Source organism: Serinus canaria, chromosome 8, assembly GCF_022539315.1.
Source record: "Serinus canaria isolate serCan28SL12 chromosome 8, serCan2020, whole genome shotgun sequence".
Classification (NCBI taxonomy): Eukaryota; Metazoa; Chordata; class Aves; order Passeriformes; family Fringillidae; genus Serinus; species Serinus canaria.
Genome location: NC_066322.1, coordinates 29,714,476 through 29,737,154, shown reverse-complemented (window position 1 = coordinate 29,737,154; position 22,679 = coordinate 29,714,476). Strand labels below are relative to the sequence as shown.

General features: G+C 43.5%; 1 protein-coding gene across 1 annotated transcript in view; it reads left to right on the top strand.

The window, feature by feature from the left end:
• The window catches only part of NOTCH2 (notch receptor 2), an 86,486-nt gene that overhangs the window by 32,375 nt on the left and 31,432 nt on the right, over positions 1–22,679 (top strand). The window contains exons 6-14 of the mRNA XM_050977777.1: positions 9,227–9,460; positions 10,254–10,409; positions 11,808–11,996; positions 13,127–13,240; positions 14,314–14,427; positions 17,666–17,899; positions 18,386–18,496; positions 20,140–20,332; positions 22,199–22,344. Of these exons, the coding sequence (XP_050833734.1) occupies positions 9,227–9,460; positions 10,254–10,409; positions 11,808–11,996; positions 13,127–13,240; positions 14,314–14,427; positions 17,666–17,899; positions 18,386–18,496; positions 20,140–20,332; positions 22,199–22,344 (1,491 nt within the window). The remainder of the gene's footprint in view (positions 1–9,226; positions 9,461–10,253; positions 10,410–11,807; positions 11,997–13,126; positions 13,241–14,313; positions 14,428–17,665; positions 17,900–18,385; positions 18,497–20,139; positions 20,333–22,198; positions 22,345–22,679) is intronic.

Below are 22,679 nucleotides of genomic sequence, written 5' to 3'. Positions count from 1 at the left end.
AAGTGGGGTGTTAAGGGTTCGATTCCTGTTTAATTAGAGTAATATTTGCTCCCTGCCTCGGTTTTCTTTGAAAGTCCCAGGCTTAAATTCTGGGCAGACCTGACTTTTCTTTTCTAAGAAGGGGGCTAAACATCAAAAGGCTAATATGTAACATTTTAATTTAAGATCATATGCTCTGGTATTTTGTTTCTTAAAACTTTCTTTGCCAAATACCACTTTCCTCAGCTTCTGTGTCACCAAAGTACACAGTGACAAGTCATGTTAAAAAATTCTGCCTTCTTGGAGTACTTAGAGGGCCAAAATGTAGAGGAACTAACTTTGACAATAGGTGACATGGATGATAAATATTGAACATGCCAGTCTCCTAAATCATTAAATATACATCCTTGCTATTTTACAGAGAGTGTTGATGGTTATGTGCCAGAGAGGCCTGGCAGGGCTGTTCTCTTGTCCCTCCTGGTGATCCTAGGTGACGTCCCAAGAGCTTTGTGTGAGCTCAGGCAGGCTGGGTCACGCTCCCATGAGAAGTGCAGTCATCCTCCCCAGCAGTGCAGCAGTGATCAGCTTCCTGCTGCTTTTCCAGGCTTTATTAAAAAGCAGAGTGGCCTCTTTGGTACTGGCTGGGATCTGTCTGTGCCAAGCTTGATGAGTTGGCTGGTGTCACTGCAGTGGCATCTCCAAGAGGCAGCTCTGACAGAGGCCGAGGGGGATCATGGATCGTTTTCTTCCCTCGTGTTTGACCTGGCAGATACAAAGGGAGCAGGGAGCACGTGGCAGCCTCCAGAGCTGGCAGCTCCGAGTTGAGCGTACAAATGATTTGAAAAGTGCTGGACACAAACAGATTTTATGCTGTATGTTGTTTGTTTCTCTTGTGGCCTTTGATCTCGGTGGTGCGGGGGGGAAGGATTCCAGAGGCACTGAAAGTTACACCCTTGGTCCTTATCCGGTGTGGATTCTGGAACACCTACCACAACCTCCTGTTTGCTTGGGGCTGCTTTTCATTTCCAAGCCTTGGGTGGGAGGCAGCAGTAATAAAACACCTGGGGTGTTAACAGCTGAGCTGATCTGATGACAGTGGCAGCATCCAGCGCTGCCGCCTCTTCCCTTGCTCCTGTGGTGCCTTTCCAGCTGGGGAAATACTCTTAGCAGTCAGATGGGCCAGATGGTCTCTCATGGAGATGTCCTTGGGTTTTCTCTACCTCTTTTATGTGCTTGGCACTAAAACAAGATGGGCCAGACCCCTCTGGTGGGGCTGGGCTGGTGGGTGTCTGCTGGGAGAGCAGGCTAATGGGTAGCAGTTGTTACATCTCCAGCTGACTCGTTTCTGGCAGTTCCTGTCCCTTCCCTTGTACTTAAAATGAGGTGATTTGTCGATGGGTTGCTGAGATAGCTTGAGAATATGAAGCTTTCATTGTAAGTTTTGGCTCCTGCTGTCAAATTTTTTTTGCCTTGCAGATCTTTTCACTTGTTTAGTATTTCCCTGATTCGCTGGATTTTCCAGAGGAGGTAAAGAGAAGGACAGAGCAGAGAGTAGCTTGGTGATGTGTATTTCCTGTGAGTTACTTCTCTGTCCTGCTGCTGTCCCCAGTCACTTCACCTGCCACCACCATATTAAACCAGCCTGTCATCAGTGCATCAGTTTTAATGAATTTTTAATGAATTGTGTTCTGACCATTTGTTCTGCTGGCTCTGAAGAGCTTGGTCAGGACTGTTCTCCCTACCCAATAGTCTGTGGGGAGTGATTTCGGGCAGTATTTAATGGATCAGGCCGTGCATAAGTCTCTTAAAGCCCAGAGTTTTGTATTTGGGGCCTGTAAAATCCCTTGTAAAAGCCCATTAGTTCCACTGCATGCTTCCCAGTGTGGTTATGAAATTAAACTCTTTTCTCTACCATATTAGCCTAAAATAAACACAGATGCTTGGTCTACTCATTACAATTATAGATTTGTCTTCAAGTGTTCAAATTCTACATTAGGTTATTAAATTTTATTATTTCTTTGATGGTATTTGACATCTATTTGAGATCACATGAAAGCAAAACCAAAACCCCAGCACCTGAGGTTTGGGAAGGGCTGCTACTGCTTTGCTGCTCTGGAAGAAAGATGCTGTGAGATCCTGGGGAAGGAGCACATTTTTGAGAGCTGAGATGCTTGTTCTTCAGAAAACTCCTGGAAAGACAAAATAGTTGGCTTCAGTCTTTTTTTCTGGGGGAGCTACTGTAAAACTTAAGCAGGGAAGACCTTTACTAGACAAGTTGGAACTCAGGCAGGTGGGAGCAGTGCAGTCCATGGAATTCTGTGTGCCCCTGAAGCCACCCTTGGAGATGAGAGTATCAGTCTCATTTGTTGGATTGCCTGCAGGGAGCTTAGGGGTGGCTTTGTTGAAGGGTCTAGAATTTGGATGTGATCTGGGCATCACACTTGAGATCCCTTTCAGTATTGCCTGTTTATTGCTCAGGACATTTTGGTCTGGACTCTCTCCTTCAGAGAAGTTTGCAGTTCTCTGCTTTGAGATACCTGGTGTCAATAAATCAAATTATGTAAACAATCAAATATTTTCTTCTGTAGGCTTTGCATCTTCTCTGCAGTAACTGATGTATTACACTCTTTATTAGCTCTCTTTGTGGGTAGCAATTCCTTTATAAGTCTCGTAGGAAGTTCTCTCCAGTGGTCTGTCAGGCTTTGAACTCTGTCTTTTGCTCAGAGGTGGTGGCTCCAGTACTGCAGAGTGTATTCCTGACACAGGCTGTGCCATCCCCATTGCACAACCAGTGTTTGCATTAGTTATTGTTCCTTGCAGTCAAATGTCTGCTCAGTGGTGTTTGTTTTGCTGATTAAAGCTGTGATTGAGCAGAGGTCCCTGCTGAGCTCTTCCAGGGAAGCTGCTGTTTCTTCCAGGAGTGTCTAGCCCAAGCCTTCTGCAGCAAGGCTGTTTGCCTTTGTATTTTGCTTGGCTTTTGTGCCTCCAGCCTTGCCTGCTGTTGCACTGCCCAGCAGCCTCACTTGGTTGAACCTGTCTGAAATCCTTGGCTTCCTCTTGGAAAAGAGAAATGTTGAGTTGTTAAAGCCACCACTGCCTACTGTTTCATCACCTTCTAGGCCATTCATTAGACACTCCAGTGCCTGTGTGCATTAAATGTTGCTGAACTATTTCAAGGAGCATGGATAGTTCTGTGGGTTAAAGATTGAACTGAATGCTTTTACAAATACACTGTTCAAAAACATGGGAGCTGGAGCATTTTTCATAGATACCATTTCCTGGAGTATTTTTCATAGATACCCTTTTCATAGGTTCCATTTTCCATTTTTCAATGTTTCCATGCAATTTTTCCCTTTCTCTTTGCTGAGGAGGCTCACACAGGAGCATGAGGAAACTGAGCTTTGAGCTCATGTTGGGTTACACTGTCAGTGCAGGCATTCTTTTTGCATTATAAGACAGAACTGGACAGAGGAGTGTCCTTTCTCCAGCCAGCAGTGGCCTGCCAGCTGGCATCCTGAACATGCACACGTGTGGTTGGAGAGGAGAAGAACCTGCAGGGTCCTCTGGAGTGTGGCACTGATGACCTTCTGCCACGATTAGATTTGGGCATGTATACAAATACTGATCCTTATCTCTTAGCCCCTTCTTGAGTCCTGATAAGATGCTGTTCACCTTCTCACTTAGGAGTCCTTTGAAACTTGGATTAAAAATGCAAACAGTTCTGTTGAGCCATGCTTTTTTGAGCTCATCTGGTTGTATTCAAAACTCATACAGCAATCTTTGGAATACTTTGTGAATTAAACCACTCTTTCAAAGAGATTTTGTCTAGATCTGGTTTATAGTTCCCAGGTAGCCCTTTCAGGAGAGCTAGTGACCTCTTTCCTGTGTGCTGTATCTGAGATAAGTGACAAACTTCTTGAGCTACTGAGTGAGTGGATGATGGCATAAAAGCTTCTTGAAACCTGATGCTCTATTTCCAGTGGGTCTCTTAAGACCCCAAGGACCAGTTTGTGATTCTCACCAAGTTCCTTTCCAGTATCACTAAACTTGTAAGATATTCTGACTTCCAGTTTAGTCTGAGCCCAGTGCTGGGGTGGTTGTGATTTTGAGAGGAATGGGATATTGCCATCTCTTCCCAGCTCAGTTTTCAAGGAGCTGATTTTTTCTTTTTTCAAGGCACAGGAAAGTATTTGCACCCTTTGCCCTACAAAATGTTTTTAGTGATTAAGCTGTATTAGATCTGCTGTCAGGAGCTTTAGCCTCTGATATTCCAGCTGTGCATCAGCAGACTTTCCTGCTGTTAAGAGGCCAAGAAAATGTTCTCCTTTTTGGAAAGTCTGTTCTGACAAAGATGAAGTCCTCTGCTTGAACTGAGGGTCCTGCAGGATCAATGTGGCTGGAATTGAGGTTAATGCAAGCCCTCTAAGGTTTGGTAGGATCAGCTTTTTGGAGATGTGTGGTGCTGCTTTCCAGGGTGGCTGTTTCACTGACTGCTTTGTTCAAACTAATGCTCCTCACTTTTGGTGTAGCATTGTTCTAATTTTGTGTGCTGCTTTACCTGTATAAATCAGGCTCTGTTTTCTTTCCAACATAAAGAAGGAGAAGGGCTGGCTGTTTCTCATCAATGAGGTCTGGTACAACTCTTTGAGGGAGGCCTTGAACCTGAGTCTGCCAAAAGAGAAGCTCCTGGAGTTCCTTGCAGTTCCTGAGGCTCTGAAAATGGGAGCAATCAAAGCAGCAAACATGTCTGACTTACTCCCTGTGGCTTTTCTGAAAGAGGGGAAATATGCAGGAAGTAACTTAGTTTCATAGTGGGCAAAAAGTGCTAAAGTTGAATGGTGTTCCCTTTTTCTACTTCTAGTTTTCAATTCTGAAATACCACATGGACTAGCTGTTTACTTTGTACAAGGTCACTTAGAACCTGAGTCGGCATTTTACTGATTTCCCAGGCTCTGCAAATATCAAGGTCAGGCTAGGTTTTCATTACCTTCTTGGAGTAAGTTGTGTTTCCTTTCTTCTTGTCTTTTGTGTGTGTGTTTCCACATTTCCATCAAAAGATTGTAGGTATATTCACACTTCACTAGTTCAGCCTATGTTTACTGTGTGTCTTTTAGGAATGTAATTGAAACTAGTGAGAGCACAAGGAAATAAATACCTACATAAATGTGCAGCTAGGTGAATTAACATTGAGTAGTTGTAGCATTCAGGGGTGACTTGGCTTATGGACATGTGTGTTACACTGTGCAGCTTGTACAATCCATTATGGACTTTGCCCTTGGAAGTTGAATTTCTGTTCTGTGAATGAAAGATTTGATTCTTCCTAAAACTTAAAACAAGCAGAAAACAAGCTTGCCAACTACATGGCTACAAATGAATATATTTATTTTGTTACAGTTAAGTCAAAGCAACATCCCATAAGTAAATTGTTTCAGAAATGAGAACTCCTCTCATTTGGTTTTAAATCTAATGAACCTCCCAGAGAGAAACCTTCAATTAGGAACAAGGTCTTTTCATTTAAGTACTTAATAGTAAAATGCAATAGTTAATTGTTCATTTATGCCTCTTAATATATTGAATTGGATTTCCTTTGTTTTTAAAACAAATTGCATTAAGGTGCAGCTCTGATTCATATTCATCATTAAACACAAATACAATTGTATTGCAAAAGGGGCATTAGAAATTGGAGAAGCCAAGTGAGGACCAGATTCAAGGACCTCAAATGTGGTATGTATCTTTAAAATACAGTTCAAGTTCTTGAAGAAGTTTAAGCTCTGTATTCTTCTCTTGTGGAGGCATTGACTGACCTTTTAAAAGTTTGTTTTAGTTTAAGGCTGTAGAAAAATGGAATAGCCAAGAACATAGGGTTATTGCAAGGACATCAGTGATGTCACTTGGTGCTGTCCTTTCTAGAAGTGGAGAGTGAGTACTTGTAAAAAAAATACTGAAAAAAGGCCTAAGTGTTGGTGTTACCAGTGACACTAAAATGGAAGTCAGAACCAAGCCCTGATAGTTTATATGGGCGATTAGTTAGCCCATCTTTGCTTAAAAAAAAAATCACAAACAACAATAAAAAACATCCCCCAACAGCAAAAAAGATACAAATTGAAAGCATGTACTCCCATGCTCAATCACCCTCGCCAAAAGCCCAGAGAATGCTGCATCTTGTACGTGGAGTTGTGTTGCGTTTTTGTATGTGGGGTTGTGTTGCATCTTGCATGTGGGGTTGTGTTCAGCCAGTCAGAAGGCAAATGACTTTTTTGAGGCACCACACTGTGGAGTGCTGTGGCTGAAAACCTCTCCGTGCTTTGGTGGCAGCAGCTCGGGCTGGCTGAGCCAAAAGGATGTGAACACTGCGAGGTTCCTCAGAGAGGGATCCTTTGATCTGGGCTGGGCCCCCTCCAAGAACAGAAGGAAAATCACTTTTATAATAAGCAAATAAGTTCTTGATTATTTTTTTCCTGAAGGGAGTGGGTTGTGTTGAGCTGTGAGATGCGTGTGACTGCTCAGAGCCAGCCCCAGCTCTCTGACTCTTGCCAGGGTGGCCACTGATAAGGCAGCACTGCAAGCTCCCGAACAAACCACTTCTAGAGTGACAAATGCATGGTTTGTTAGTTCATAATGCACAGAGGTGTTTTACAGATAACAATAGCAAGGGATAGAGTTCTCCCCAACCCTTTCACTAAGCAAACCTGGAATTGAAGATTAATTCTGAAAACTCTACTGTAATTATCATTGCTGTCAGAATTTTGTTATGGTTTTCCAAGTGATAAAATTATTGTTGTGAAGTAGTCCTACCAAAGAATGGAACATATGCATAGAACACATTAAAAGTTAATTATTATTAAAAGTTGTGCAACTTTTAATAATAATTTCATTTCTTTGCTCGTAAGTGGGGAAAAAAATTCAAAGTCTCACGGGATCAAAGGCTAGGATTTATTTAAGTACTTTGAAAACAAAAGGAAACATGAGGATAGTAGATGGAGATGGTTAAGTTTGGATGGTTTTAGATTCCTGCTCAGGATAAATGTTTCAGTTTGGTGTATTGGAGGAGGGTGTGTCTGTGCTCTTGCATCATTATTTCTGTGCCATTAATAACCAATGTGACTTATCAACATCTGATAAGTATTTTTAATTTGGCAAGCCTGAATAAACTGGAGCCCAGGTGCATTGGCAGAGAAGACCTGTGGCCTGCTCTTGAATTTCTTATTCTTGGAATACAAGGGGAATTCCATGCAAATGTAAATGTGCAGCAGATAGAGTAGCTGGGGAAGACAAATCTTGTGGTAGAAGCACATTTACTGAAGAGCCTTGACCCAAATAAGAGAAAGCTGCTGGAAGCCAGTGAGAGTGGAGATGGTGTCACATTTTGTCAGGTCACATCAGACAAATCAAATCTCACTCTCTGATAAAGGGCCATCTTCTGATGCTATGTGCATCCTATCAATATTTTAGGAAGGGTGGCAAAAGCAAGTTACCAAGAAGTGTTAAAAAAAAAAAAAGAAGTCAAGCTTTCAGTGCTTAGAGAGTTTTTAATGTAACTGAAAGGAGAGAAATAGTTTATCAAGAAGAAGATTGTGGACTGTGACCAGAACTCTGTGGTTGCTCATGTGTACCCATATGCCAGCCTGGGAAGAAATGAGCTGGTGCTCAGGAGGTTTTATCTGTTCAGGAAACCCAAAATTACTTGAAACTTCAGCTAAACAATTTTGGCTTAAAAGTAAACTGTGCAACTTTAATGGGGAAGATGAATAACTGCTGAAGCAAAATATTATTGCAAGTGGTAGGTTCTCCAGATTTTGATGTCAAAGCAAGATGGATTTCAGCAAAAAAATACTTCACTAAATGTGAATTGCAGAGCTTTCCATAGATGTGACTCTTAAGTTCAGCACCCTCTGAAAATTATTTCATTCTAACTGGTCCTTTGGTCCTTTTCCTTAAATCTCCCTGAGAGTGTATATTGGTTTTCTTTTCTCTAATATCTCTGGTCGTACGAACATTTTTAGATTACTTATTTTGTTACTGAAAAAAAAGAAAAAATTTCTCAACAACCAAGAAACTCCCAAGTATTTGTGGCTGTCTGTACAATACCTGGGGCAAGGCAAATGAGTATTTCAGGTGGAAGAGTTTTAAGAATTCTGTTCTTCCTCACTGAGTAATCATCATTGAATAATTATACGGGAAAGAATTAAGTTCTCCTGACAAGTGTGACCTTGCTGCTGACCTGTTGGTACTCCTTTGGCCAAGGTTTTCTTGTCATGCCATCTTTTCTCTTAGTCCTTCTGGATGCCCCGCAGGCAGCCCTTCATTCTTTTTGCTTCTCACCTCCTTGCAGATGTATCTGCAGTGTGCTGCAGGCTGCCTGCTGGCTCTTGCACTGCACCTTTTTGTAAGTAGTTATTCTAAAGTCATTCTTTTAAAGTCATTGGCAGCCCAGCTCCTGCTTTGGAGTTGTTTAGGGATGCTGGTTGTCTTTTCCTGGTTTGATAACAGTGCTGTGGAAGTTCTGGCACTGGAGCATGCTGGAGTTGAGGAGCAGCAGCAAGGGGACTGGAGCGTTCCCTTTGGTCACGTTGTCTGTGCGAGAGCCCCCTTGAGTCCTGAGGTGCCTCTAAAGCTGCTCCTTTCTGTGCCCCAGGGTGGGAGTGACAGGGCTGGGATGGTGGGGACGGAGAGCAGAGATCTCTGAAGGCAGCCCTTGGAACTTGTGGGTTGTTGCAAAGGGCCTGGGGGCATGGCCCTGCTGCGAGCTGCCAACCACAGCTCAGCAGGCCCCAAAGAGGGGGAGAGAGAAGAGCGTGGTAAAGAGGATGAGAAAGTGATGAAGAATAAAAGAGCGAAGTTCCCATTACAATACCATAAATCTTCTTCTGTGCTGAACATTCTAATTCTCACTAACCAATCTAGTACAAGATACAAATCCTGTAGCATTTACATACAGCCTGTAAGAATCATTACATTACCATACTGTGTTACATTTTAAACCCTAAAAACTCCTCTTTGGGCCCCTTCTGCCCAGCCAGTAGGGTCTGCTCTGACCCTTGGACCTGTGTGCAAGCAGAGGGTATTGTTTCATCAAAAGGGAATTAGCTTCAGTCAGCCATACCATTGTTTTCCAGTTGTTCTGTAACCAAGGTATCTCAAAGCTGCTTTCGTTTCAATCTCTCTTATAGTTCCCATATTCTCAAAATCTTTTGCCAGGCAATCATATTCATAAGGCTTTCCTGTTTCATCTTCCCCAACCCCCCAGGCCAGTTTTGCACCGAGGATGTGGATGAGTGCCAGCTCCAGCCCAATGCCTGCCAGAACGGGGGCACCTGCACCAACCACAACGGGGGCTACGCCTGTGTCTGCGTCAACGGCTGGAGCGGCGACGACTGCAGCAAGAACATCGACGACTGCTTCACTGCCTCCTGTGCCAACGGCTCCACCTGCATCGACAGGGTGGCTTCCTTCTCCTGCATTTGTCCAGAGGGGAAGGCAGGTGAGGGCACGCGGTTTGCACAAGTCTGGCACTTCCACGGAAGGTGCTCCCTGGGGTTTATGCGCTTGTTTAAAGTGGCGTGTTTTGCCACCAGGAGGAAAAGCACCGTCCGTGAGCGAGGGGCTGTTAAACCCCTCTAGCCTGGGACAAAGAAGTATTTGTGCCAGGCTAGAAGACAAACTTAGTACAGTTTAGGTTGCAAGGAAAGACCTTTTTCTAGCCCTTAGCAGAATCTGTATTTGCTTGAGAAGTTGCACATGAGTGTGACTTGCTCTATGCCCTTTATAATAATTATATGAATCCAGAAAGCAAATTTAGATATTTTTAGGTGATTGTGTTAGGATCTGGGCATCCTCACTGGTATAGTGGCAATATTTCTGGTTTAAGTTAGGTGAAAGTGTATCTCCTAACTACGTGGAAATAAAAGTGATCTGCATATCTGAATTAAAGTGAGCTTCATGTGCACCTTTTCAGATGTCAGAAAAAATATCATGGTGGTTTGAGAGAATAGTTAGTTAACTGATCTAAGAATGAGATTTTCACAATTGTCAGCCATTTTCCTGCTTCAGAAGTGCTGGACACTGCTCTAAAGTAACAGAATTTGTATTTAAATATGGTGTTCTGTAAGTGTGCGATGAATTCCTTATGGTAGTTCATGGGCTCAAGCCTGTTACAGGCTCAAGTTTCTCACTGTGGGAATCTCTCTCTGAAATAGCAGGACACAGAATTTGTGTAAAATACAGTCTGACTGCTTCATCCCTCTATTTTAATAAACTCTTGGATGCTTCTTTAGGTCTTCTGTGCCACTTGGATGATGCCTGTGTTAGCAATCCGTGCCAGAAAGGTGCTCTCTGTGACACCAACCCTGTGAATGGAAACTACATCTGCACCTGTCCCCAGGGCCATAAGGGAGCAGACTGCACTGAGGATGTGGATGAATGTGCAATGGGTGAGTTCCTGTTTGCTCTCTGTGAGTGCAAGAATACACATTTTATCATAGCTTCTCCACATACTTGGGACTTCTTTTGTCCCTTTCCATTTCAGTGTCTTTAGGTGCACTTTAAACCTTGCGTGAGACCTGGGGCCAAGGGTTGAGCTGGAATAGTTGTCCATGGAATATGAAAAGCAGGGGGATGCTTACCCATTCTTCCTTGTGCAAGAGGGCTTTAGCACTGTGTGGGGAGTGCCTGCACACAGATGTGCTAATTAAGCTGTCCCTTAGAACTGCAGGGTGCAACGAGAGCATTGCAGTTTATGTGGAAGCTGCTGCAGCTACGGCCTGGGTAGAAATATATCAAGGCTGTTTGACAGCCAGAATATGGCTGGATCTTTTGAGTGCCTTCCAAGACTGGTGACCACGTGGGCTTTTAGAGCTGTAGTTCTCTGATAGCATGCTGTTGTGTTGTTTTGGGGATTAACTGGACTCTTACAGACTTACTTACAGTTTTGTGAGTGCTCGTTCATGCTTCTAGAGAGTGATGCGTGAAGGTAATGCCTAACCAGCACATGGAAGGCTTGGAAAGAAGCACTTCTTTGAATTTTGTTCCTCAGCCTGCCTTGGACAAGAGTGCTGTTCCTTTTTGAAAACACAAGGACAAGTTTGGCTGTTTTGTGGCTGTGGCGGCATCTTGTCAGCCTCAGGAATGAAGTAAATGTAAAATGTGATCTGGAAATAAAGCCTTGAAAACATTATTAGTTCTATAATCCCTGCTAGCTGATACTTTTCTCTTAAGAACTGTCATTAGTTATATGGAGCAGAGTTACACCTCTGGTCCCTGCTGGTGACAGCAATCCTTCTTTTTGCCCCTGACAGGCAAGACACTGCCACTATTTTCTTCAGTGGCCTTTCCCCAGAAGGATGAACAATCTTTCCCCAAATTATTTGCCAGAAAGGAATGCCCATGAAAAGACCACAACTAATAAAGAATGCTGTGGCTTTCCTGCTCTGGGGAGAGGTTTTCACAGAATCACAGACTAATGAGGCTGGAAGAGACCTCTAAGATCATCGAGTCCAACCTATGCCCTAACACCTCAACTGGACTGTAGCACCAAGTGCCATGTCCAGCCTTTTTTTAAACACATCCAGAGATGCTGATTCCACCACCTCCCTGGGAAGAGCATTCCAGTACTTTATTATTCTTTTGGTGAAGAATTTTTTCCTAATATCCAACCTATCCCTTCCCTGCCATAGCTGGAGGCTGTGTCCTCTGGCTCTGTCAGTGCTGCCTGGTGGGAGAGACCAGCCCCCACCTGTCTACAGCCTCCCTTCAGGAAGCTGTGGAAGAGCAATAGGAGAGAGAGTAGTAATTTTGACGCACACACCCTTGTGTCTTTACTTCTCTTGCAGCAAACAGCAATCCGTGTGAGCACGCCGGGAAATGTGTCAACACCGAGGGCTCTTTCCACTGTGAGTGCCTGAAGGGCTACACAGGGCCTCGCTGTGAGATGGACATCAATGAATGCCACTCAAACCCGTGCCAGAACGATGCCACCTGCCTGGATAAAATTGGAGGATTCACCTGTCTCTGTATGCCAGGTGAGGGGAGGCTCTGGCAAAGATGGAAGAGACCAGGAGGCAGAGCTCAGGGAGGGCTGCCAGCTCTGCTCAGGTGGAACACAAAGCTGCAAAGGGCTGAGGCTGAAAGGAGAGAGAGAGCCTGCTGTGGTGGCACAGGGCAGGAGGAGCTGGCATTGTGTGTGGGAGGGAGAAAGCAATTAGAGGGCTGAGAAAGAAACCAGCCTCTGCATCAGCAAGGAAGTTTGCCTCCTGAGCTGAGGATGTGTGAAAGTATTTGTTACTGTACCTGGTCAAGTGCATGTGCAGAGTCATCTCTTTGGGAAAGCAAAGCAGGTGCAAACTTTTGAAGAGCGACTGTGTTTTGAGGTAGGCATATGGCAATTTCACATAATGGTGTTTGGGGTTTTTCTGTGCTTAAAATACCCCAAATAATGCGAGCTACCATTGAGCTGAGGAAGTCCTTGTAAAAAAATCTACTTGATTGAAACTGTGCTTGTAAAATTTGCACGGCCAATGTAACCAATGACCAATGTCAGTCTTCTGTTTTGCACTCTGATAGAAAGGGGGGAAAAAGAAAAGGATGCAAGTTGCCAGTTGCACAGACTTATAAAGTATTAAAATCATAAATATCAATAAGGAATTGTGACTCCTGCAGGAGATCAGATAATACCCTGACAATTAGAAGGAGTTTTTATTAATATAGTATTTATTAATATATAATATGTTTTGAAAGGTGGAACAGGAAAGGCTAGTCCCAAGTATTTCACCCTTCCTAATGTTTTTCTTGTACTGTGCTATTAGCTACAAGCCCTTGAGCTAAAACTATCTGTTGTGTTTGTTTATATACCTTTTACAAATAATTAACATAACCCCTTCTCAAGTGGAAGAAACATTAGATGTGAATTCAGCATTGACTTCTGCTGTTGCTGGTTAGGTGAACATCTTCAGCAACAGTGAAACCTACACAGTCAACATCCCTTTTTAGCCTCTAGTGTATATTCTTACCTGATAGTTTCTGTCCTGGCTGCAAACTTGCAATGATACTCTGCTTAGACTTCCAGCACTGGTATAAAAGACAGTTACACTCTCAAGAGCACTTTCTACAGCCTTCAGTCACCTCTTCTTATTTATTTTTATTTTTTTAACAGGTTTTAAAGGAGTTCACTGTGAAGAAGATATTGATGAATGCCTGAGTAATCCCTGTGTGAACAATGGAGTGTGTCTTGATAAAGTCAATCGCTTCCTCTGTGTCTGCCCTCCTGGTGAGTTCTGATCTCTGGAAGCTTTTCCTGCTTCACCCTCCCAAGAGCTGCAGAGAGGTTGTGGGTGAAATGTTTCTTGTGGGTTTCTGTTGTTCTTAGGGCAGTACCTGTGTGAGCGAGTTGCAGTCACTGTTAAGTCAGAATAGTTTCATGTTGGTTGCAAGAATATTGTGCTGTAACCGGGTAAGCATTGACAAACACAGTTGGACATCTCATCTAAAAGGGCTGCTGTCAACAAGAGCTTCTGTTGTTGTGGAAATTATAGTGAGATTCTCTCATTTTAAAGATCAGACCCTCTGCTCATTTTTGTCTTTTTTCTGAGGTTTTTAGGCAGGAGCTGCTTTTGCATCAGTATGGTTTATGGTGCTTGCATGAGGAGTGAGATGAATTGGGCTCCACTATAAAAGAAAAAGAGCTGAGCTGAGGGATCAATGTTAGCTGTAGAGTGAACATCTCTTCTTTTCTTCATGGGTTACAAAAAATTTTGAGTTCAGAATTTGCATGACAAAAGCCTGCTCTGCAGCCCTTCTTATTGACTATCAGTGTTCAGGCTCTTGCTTTGGTTCCTTCCTCCAAGAAGAATTCCTCGTGGTTTTTTATCCTCAAACTGCCCAAGGATCTGCATCACCTGATAATACCTGTCAGTACTTTAACTATTTCAAGAACTGTTTTGAAAGTTCCAGTGCTATTTTGTAGCACATTCCATACTGCTGTAGTAAAAGGCTCTAGTGATGTGTGCACTGTTATTTTGTTTTTAGCTTGGCTTTGATTGCCTTAAAGATTTTTATTTGTGGGCTCTCAGCTGTACAAGCAGGCATACTGTCCAGTGGTGGACACCACTTGATTTCCATCTGCTTTATTTCTCTGTGACTTGGCCGTCTCAATTTTGGCCATCCTCACCTGGAGGACAGAACCTTTGGAGGGTGGGTTGGGCATGGTATGTGTGCTCCATGGTGCCACGGAAGGTAGATTGGCTGGGCTTGAGGATTTGAGAGGTAATTCCTGACAGTGCAGCTGCCTAGGTGAGCTCCTTCCAGTGGCTCCTGGTTTCCATGTGTTCCTGTGCCTTTCAGGGTTCAGTGGGGCCGTGTGCCAGATTGACATAGACGACTGTTCCAGCACGCCGTGTCTCAATGGAGCCAAGTGCATTGACCACCCCAATGGCTACGAGTGCCAGTGTGCCACAGGTCAGTCTGCTCTTCAGAGCCCCTGGGGGGAGAGAACATGGAACCTAAGTACATGAAAGGCTGGTCTCAAAGATGTCACTGTTTTTTTCTTTCTTTCTCTGAAATGCTGCTTGTTTGTTGCAGAGCTTTGTCCACCCCTTTGTGCAGGGAATAGCATTTAAGTAGAGGAAGCCTTTCGCTTGTGGCAGTAAAGTCATCACAGCTGATGGGAGTTCTGGCCTCCCTCTTTCAGCACCATCTTTTGCTTCCCAGAAGATGACAGCTTCTTCTGTACTAGCTATGGAATCCACATATGGGGAAAACATCAGTGTGAAGGCTCTTATCTGTGATTTGCCTCCCTCTCTCCCAAATCAGATTACATCATGTGTCCTTGAAAAACAAAAGATGGGCAGAACAGTGCTACTGTGCATTCTGATTTCTGTTGCATTTTATGTCAGAAGGCTAAGACTGAAATTCAGTAACACTTGTGGAAGAAATTCCACTCAGAAATTGAGTGGAAATTATTTGAAATGATTTGTCACACAGAAATTTTGGCAGAGCTGTGGCCAGAACTCAGGTGGTTTTTTTAATGCCTGGTGAGTTACATATTCAGAAGCGTCAGGTTTAATGACAGGATTTTCTTATCTCCAGACCTCCAGGGGTGATGTAGATATGTTTTATCTTCATTTTTACATCTGGTCAAATAAGAGGGTTCAGAGCTGTTATATTCTAATTCTCAGTAAGGAGCTACTCTTGGTTGCTTTCAGTTCATGGTCCCTGATACACTGCTCATGATACAGATTCAGCTATGAAATGCCTTGGCTTTAGCTCTTCCATTAGGGAAGAAGCTGAACAATTCCTGGAGCTGTATTAGTCCCAGTAATGTGCAGTGAGGTTGGTTAGATTTATGTGCAAATTTTCTCGTTTTGAATAATTTCAGTAATCAAATTTTTAAGGCAGATTTGACTTTACAGAATGTAGCAGAGATTAGCCTAAAAATAGCCTGGTTTTTCTCACACGTGTTCTCCACCATTCCCAAAGTTCCTGCAGAGGCATTGAATTTGTTGGAAGAAGAAGAAGACAGTAGTTCTGACCTGGAGAGGAATAATTACTGTGGTCAGAATTTTCCTTTTGACTACTTCATGTGACATCCTTCTTGCAAAAAGAAGGAAAAGCTCAAATCTTCTCCAAACTTGGAAACTGTTTTAGTCTTTCTCAGGCTGGTGCGTGTTCTGGTTGCTTTCATTCACTGAGACTGCAGAGCTTATCAGGCCTGGGATGGGTCTGGGTAGTGTAGGGGAAGACAATGTGGAGAGCTGTGCCTTGAATATCAAGTTCTGAATTTGGCACTAAAACTGCATAAATCCATACAGAAATTCTAGGTATCCCCATGAGGAGGGAAGGCAATTGCTTCCATGAAGGCAAATGATGTAAAGGAGCATCTTGAGCCTGAATGCAACCAAATGCATGTTACTGAAGCAGCAGTTCTTAGTGAAATCCGTGGTTAAATATTTGACTGAAAATGGAAGAGGGATGCTGTATTAGGGTTGTTTTCCATCCTGTCTGAAGGATTCTCATATTCTATATTAAAATGGTTTTTTCCTAGTCCGACTCTTGTCTGCAGAGAGAGAAATCATGTTTTGGTGAGGTGTGTTCAGTAAAGAGGTCCAGAAATACTCCTGATCTGAGTGGCTCAGTTGAGCTACAGCAACAGGCAAGGGAGTGACTTTTGAATGAACGTGTGCTAAGTATTATATTTAATATTGACAGCCTTCTGTAAGACTGAAATGTGGAATTCTTCCTGGGGGCAGGTCAGTTACTGCACACTAAGTTTGAGTGTGTTCTTGCTCTGCTCCTGTCATGGTGTGAGTGATGTGTTGTTCCTGAACGGTAATCACCGGCTGCCGACATGATTGAAAACTGCAAAATGTTTGCCCAAATGCTGTACAGATAGCTCTATTTACTGCTTGCTTTTTGTCTTTTCTTTCCCTTCTGGCATTATTCCACTTCTCCTTCCCAGTGGTAGACCATGGCTTTTCTTTTCCTGGGTTGTTTCAGGTCTTTCCTCTTTTATTTGTCTCTACCCTCTTTTTTTTTTCCCCTCTGCCACCATTTGTCCCCTTATCAGTTTGTTTTTCCTCCTTCCCTAACATCTTTTTATATCCATCTCTCTAACTAGCTTCCCCTCCCCCTCCCCACCCACTTCCACACCCATTCATCCAAGCATACGTTCGCAGAACTTGGGAATGTTAGCCGTCACCTGGTATGTTTGACCACAGAAATAACCACAAACCTGTATGAAAAATGGGGAGCTTCTTATCCACTTGTAATACTCAGGTGAGAACCACTCTTCAGCTGTTGAAATTCCCTGCAGCTTGGTTTGTATCAGTCTCCACTCGGTGTCTTTGAAATTTCAAGTTCTGCCTTCCTGATCTTCAGCTGCTGGAAGGCAGCATGAGCTGTTGCTCCAAACCCTCAGCTCTGAAAGCCATTTATTTGAAATTGTCCCAGTCTTATACAGCTCTGCTCCATCAGGGAGAGCAGGGCTCTTGAGGGGCTGGTGTGCTGCTCTTAGCTTCCTGAACCTTCTAGCCCTTTTTGTGGATAGGTTCTGTCCCCATCTGCTGCTCAGGATGTTCCCCAGCTGAAGCAGAATGAAACAGGCCAAATTGCTGCTTGTTTCATTGCTCCTGACCAAGAGCTTGCATGCAGCCTTCAATAAATTTGCAGTTGGTGCTTGATTTCAGTTACTGAAAAGTTTTCCAGTGAAGGAGACAAAAACTTCATAATAAGCAGAGCTGCAGAAGCCTTGACCTGAGCCAAGGGAGTTCCCTTGGGAAGGTTTCAGCAACATCTTTGCAGTAATTGCTCATTTTAACAAGGTCAGTCCCACTCTGTCCCCCTGTTACTGTTCAGAGGAAATAATGGCAGGAGTGTGCCTTCAGACAGTTTATACTGATGCAAGTAAATATTTCTGTTGGAGATTTACATGTCTCCTCTCATGGCTTCTGTTCCAAAAAACCTGGAGATGACCCCTTTCAGTGCCAGGGTTCTCCATGCATGCTGCTGTACTGTAATGCTGTGAACAGTGGAGAGTGTTTGTTGTGTTCCAGGGCTGGAAATGCAGTTGAGATGCCCAGTTACCCTTTGTGCTCTCCGCCACTTTGCTGATTCTTGATGGAATTCTTTCTATACCTGCATTATATTCACTGCAGCATCCTATCAGTGAACTCCTTACTTACTCATGGCTTTTCCTCAGGTTTTACTGGCCTTCTGTGTGAGGAGAACATCAACAACTGTGACCCTGATCCCTGCCACCACGGGGAATGCCAGGATGGCATAGATTCATACACCTGCATCTGCAACCCTGGCTACATGGGTGCCATATGCAGTGAGCAGATTGACGAGTGCCACAGCAGTCCTTGCCTCAACCAAGGGCGCTGCATCGACCTGGTCAATGGCTACCAGTGCAACTGCCTGCTGGGCACCTCAGGTATGGAAAACACCAGTGAAAAGCTGGCATTCAAGCAGAATTCAAGCATGTAATTATTTCTTTCCCGTGCTCTGATGTGTGCTAAGTTGAGAGTATCATTTTCACATTGCTTTGCCATGCTGAACTTTGGTGTGTTTGTGTGGGTTGCCTAACCCTCACTGCAGCTGGTCTTGGGAGAATTTGCCTCCTCTTTACTCCAGAAAAATCAGGCCTGCAGAAAAATTAGGCATATTGTTCAAAATGTTTATTCATCTGTATAAATATTTAGTACAAGTTCAGGGTCATATTCAGTCAGTACCCCGGGGCTCAGGTGACATCCCTTGGTGTTGCGGTACTTCTGCATCATCACCTGTTTAGGTTGCCCCCAACGTGACTTTGAAGCAGGTGGGATTCTTAATTAGGCTATTTTGGGAAAACAGTTTTGTTGCCTTCTTTGTAAGATTTACCCTCCTTATTCCTCTCTCTGTTTTTTTTTTTTTAATTCAGGAATAAACTGTGAGAATAACTTTGACGACTGTGCCAGTAACCCGTGCGTGCGTGGGACCTGTGTAGATGGCATTAATCGCTACAACTGCACCTGTGAACCTGGATTTACAGGTGAAGTTAGCTACCCAGGGGCTCTCAATTGTTTGGAAGATGGTTATCCGAGTAGCCAGGGAAGTGTTCTTTGCATACTCACTGCAAGGGATTCAGTTGGTGTCTCAGTAAATCCTTCTAATCTTTGGATCTTAGCATCTTACATTACAGCCAGTTCTACCAACCAGGAGAATGGCCTAATCTGTGCTGTGAAATGCCATTCTTGTTAGGTAATTAAGTCCGATTCATGGTTCTTGGGTTTATAACAAATAAACCCACGTGACTTTGGTTTATTATTTACAGCCTCTTTCCAGGGACAGAGAGATTGTGGACAATATGGAGAGGTGTTTGATTAGACTCTGCCTAGGGCTTTGACCATGAACAGTGTTTCTACTTCTGTGAAATCAGAGCATTACCTTGGTGCTCTCATGAGTTGTTTCCCACTCTGAAGTCTTCAGATGAATAACCTGTTTTTTTTCAGTACTTCCCTGTCATAGCATGGTCTGTTCTGTTTTCTTTTTAAAATTTCTCTGGTAAAATCAAAGTAGTGCTGAAAAAAGAAGTGGTTAGACACCTCTGGACCCATGTTTAGAGCTCTGAGCCAACATCAGGACCATTTCTGATGACTAAAGCACATCTCACCACTGTTTGTAAGGGCATTTGTGTTTTGAGCCATGTAGGGTAATACAAAATAATCATTGTGAGGCAGTTGGTACTGTTTATTACAGCTTTCTCATCACGTTTGTTACTGTTTATTACTGAATTATTCTAGTTAGAATAGATCTGAAATGCATTAGAGCACTAAAATGTTTCATGTGCCTTGTGCTTTTCTCTTGGTGTCTTTCTGAACTCCTGATGCTTCTCCCTTCCTTCCTGTGGCTCTGGCATGGTGGAACTCTGTAGTTCCCAGAATAAGATGAGGGATGATGCTGATCACTCGTGCCTACCACTCTCCTAAGTTGCTGGCATTCTGTGTTTATTATCCTGCTGAATCTCTTACTGTTACACTGTTAAAACAATTCAGTTATGTGATGAATTGGCATATTCCAGTCTTTAAGGAGCTGGCTTGCGTGGGGTCTTGGTACTTTGTCATTTCCTTCTGTTAAAAATGCTTTCAGCTTACTGCATCATTCACTCTGTTTAGCTTTCCAGCCTCACAAGTCCTTTTGGTCACTGCTTCAAGGATCTTGCAGTCGTAATCAGAGGCAGGCAAAACAGGAAACGGTGTCTTTAGAGCCCCTTTTGCGCAATAAACCACAAGAACTGTATTTACTGCAGACATTTGGGCACTATTGGTTGTTCAAAGGGTAGGTACTTCAAAGCAGAGGAGCAGGGCTACGACAAGTGCAGCTCAAGAGGTTTGTTGCAAGCATGATACAGCTGAGTGGTTTTTGCTTTCCTAATCAGTATTAACTTGTGATTTTAGTGGAGATTCTGGAATGGTTTGTAAATAGTTGCTGAGTGCAAGTGCTGTTTTCCAGGCACAGCGAAGTGCTGCCTCTCTCAGAAACGCTTCTCTTGGCTTGAGTTAAAGCACGGAGGCATGTGAGCTCCATGCTGCCGCCTTGGCTTCCCCGAGCTGTCTCAGTGTGTGCTCTTGCAGAGGTGCAAAGTGAGCAGCGTTGTAAGAAGTGCAGCTCAGGAAGTGTTGTTTTCCCTTCCAGGCCCCCGATGCAACGTGGACATCGATGAGTGCACGTCCAGCCCCTGCCACAACGGCGGCACGTGCATCAACGAGGTGAACGGCTTCCGCTGCGTGTGCCCCGAGGGCTTCCACCACCCGCACTGCCAGCCCCAGGCCGACGGCTGCCTCAGCAGCCCCTGTGTGCACGGCAACTGCACACCCACTGCCACCGGGTGAGCGCTCACTCGGCCTGCCTGCTGCCTTCTGCCTTCCTGTCTTGCTCTGCCCACACTTCCAGCTCCCGATTTTTCTCTCATTTCTCAGAGTGGGATCCCAATTTCTCTGTGACATTATCACAGTAAGGTGCAGACCTTCATTCACAAGCTGGTGTTTCAACATAGGTTTTTCTGTCCTGCCTTGTGTTGTTTGCTGGTTTTGCATGGGTGAGTGGTGCAGGGTGTACTGCCACCATCTAGAGGGAGGGTTTGGTGATTCTAGTGTGTTGTGGTGTTGTGGGTCCAAGGACCAGGTGAGAGATGAGAATTTGACTCCAAGTTCTCAGAAAGCTGATTTATTATTTTATGATATTATATTAAAAGAAATTATAGATGAAAACTATACTAAAAAAAAGAGAAAGGAGACATCAGAAGGCTGGACAAGAATGAATAATAAAAACTCATGACTGACCAGGGTCCCAACACTGCTGGACTGGGATTGGTCATTAATTAAAAACAATTCACATGGAACCATTCAAAGATGCACCTGTTGGTAAACGATCTCCACAGCACATTCCAAGCAATCAGATAATTATTGTTTACATTTCTTTCTGAGGCTTCTCAGGAGAAAAATCCTGGCAAAGGGATTTTTCATAAAATATCGTGGTGACACTAGTGAGCTGAGTGAGTGCAATCAAAATAAAGAAATGGCTCCAAATTAAACCTTTGGGGAGCAGCAGCAATCTATTCCATCAAAACCTAAAGAATTGAGCATGGGAACTGTCTTTATTGGCTAGTGCTGTTATTCCTAACCAAACACTGAATCAAGGAACAGGCTGACAACTTTTGCTCTAGGGATGGATATTTTACCCAGGACACTTTGCCCACTGCTGAGATTTTGTCAGCTTTACTCGTATTGTTGCACATCTGAGAAAGAAAAGGAAAATTCTCTCTGGGTCTTTTGATGGCAGTAGTTGCTTCTGAATCTTCCAATGCAGGAAGACCAAACACTGATTTTGGGAGCCCTAAGTCAGAGTTCTTTTTGGTAATGGTAAGTCTGGGGTTGTTTTGTTTGTGAAAGTTCTCAACTATACACGGAATATTCTCCCAAATATGTGCTGTATCCTGGGAAGTATTGTCAGCACTTGGGCAAGGAAGTGATTTGCTGCTGCAGGTAGCTCTGTAGGGCAGGATGCAGCACTTTCCCTGGAGCTGGCAGGAAAGATGCTTTTATTGCTAATTCAGCCTCTTTGAAAGCTTGGAAAACAGATTTTTGTTCATCTTGTCTGTCATCTGTCACTTGGCATTTGTACAGCTGGCGCTGTGCCAGGTAGGAGAAGCTGTGTTTGCAGGGCAGGGACAGAGGCCAGTGTGTGCTGTGTGGCCTGAGCCCAGGCTGATTCACCAAGTCCTTGCTTCTACATCATGTGGGTGGGGTGTGCTCTCCTGCAGATTCTGAAACGTGATGGAGAAGATTGCTCCTGCTCCCAGCCAGCTGTTTTCATTTGAAACGACTATTTGGTATTAAATCAGTCTAGTTATCTTTGGAACCTATTGTTCCCCTCCACTTCTTTTTTTCCAACCTTTTTTTTTTTTGTTGTTTCTGTCTTTGTTTGAATGTGTTGAGATGGTCTTATCAAAGCAGAAACATGTTGCTGGTTGATTGAACACTTTGTGAACACTGTAATGAGGGAAGTGTGGTTTTAAGGGAGGGTTTATTTCCAGTATTTTCAAAACTTTACAGCTGGGGTAAGCAATCTAAAGTAACTTAGGGCTCTTCTCAAGAGAGTTCTTCTGGTTTTCTCTCCAAAACTAATCTGCAAGAGAAACTGGTGGAGGAGTTACTTCAATATGTCCTAAATTAATGCTTATTTGCCTTTCAAGGTACAAGTGTGTCTGTGACCCAGGCTGGATAGGAGATTATTGTTCAACAGAAGGGAATGAATGTAAATCAAACCCATGCCAGAATGGAGGAACATGTGAGGATCTGTTGAATGGATACAGATGTACCTGCAGGAAGGGATTCAAAGGTGAAAATTCACAGAAAATTTGTTATCTTTTCCTTTTTTACTTCATTACTTCATTGCACCTTTAGGGTAATTTTTTTTCATTAAACTTTGTGGAAATAGTCATCAAGATGTGAAATGCCATGGCTCTATGAAGTTAAATTAGTCAGTTCTTGTAGACATGGTACAGTAATAGAATACTTGGCAAGGACTTGTCTAAGCCTTGCTTGGAATCATTAAAAAATGTCCTGTTGGACGCTTACCTTAATTTTCTTTGTAAATTATGAAATTTACATAAATGCCCTGCAATTTGGAGGGGCATTAAACTCAAAGTGATGCTGGCTGCTTCTACACTGTGC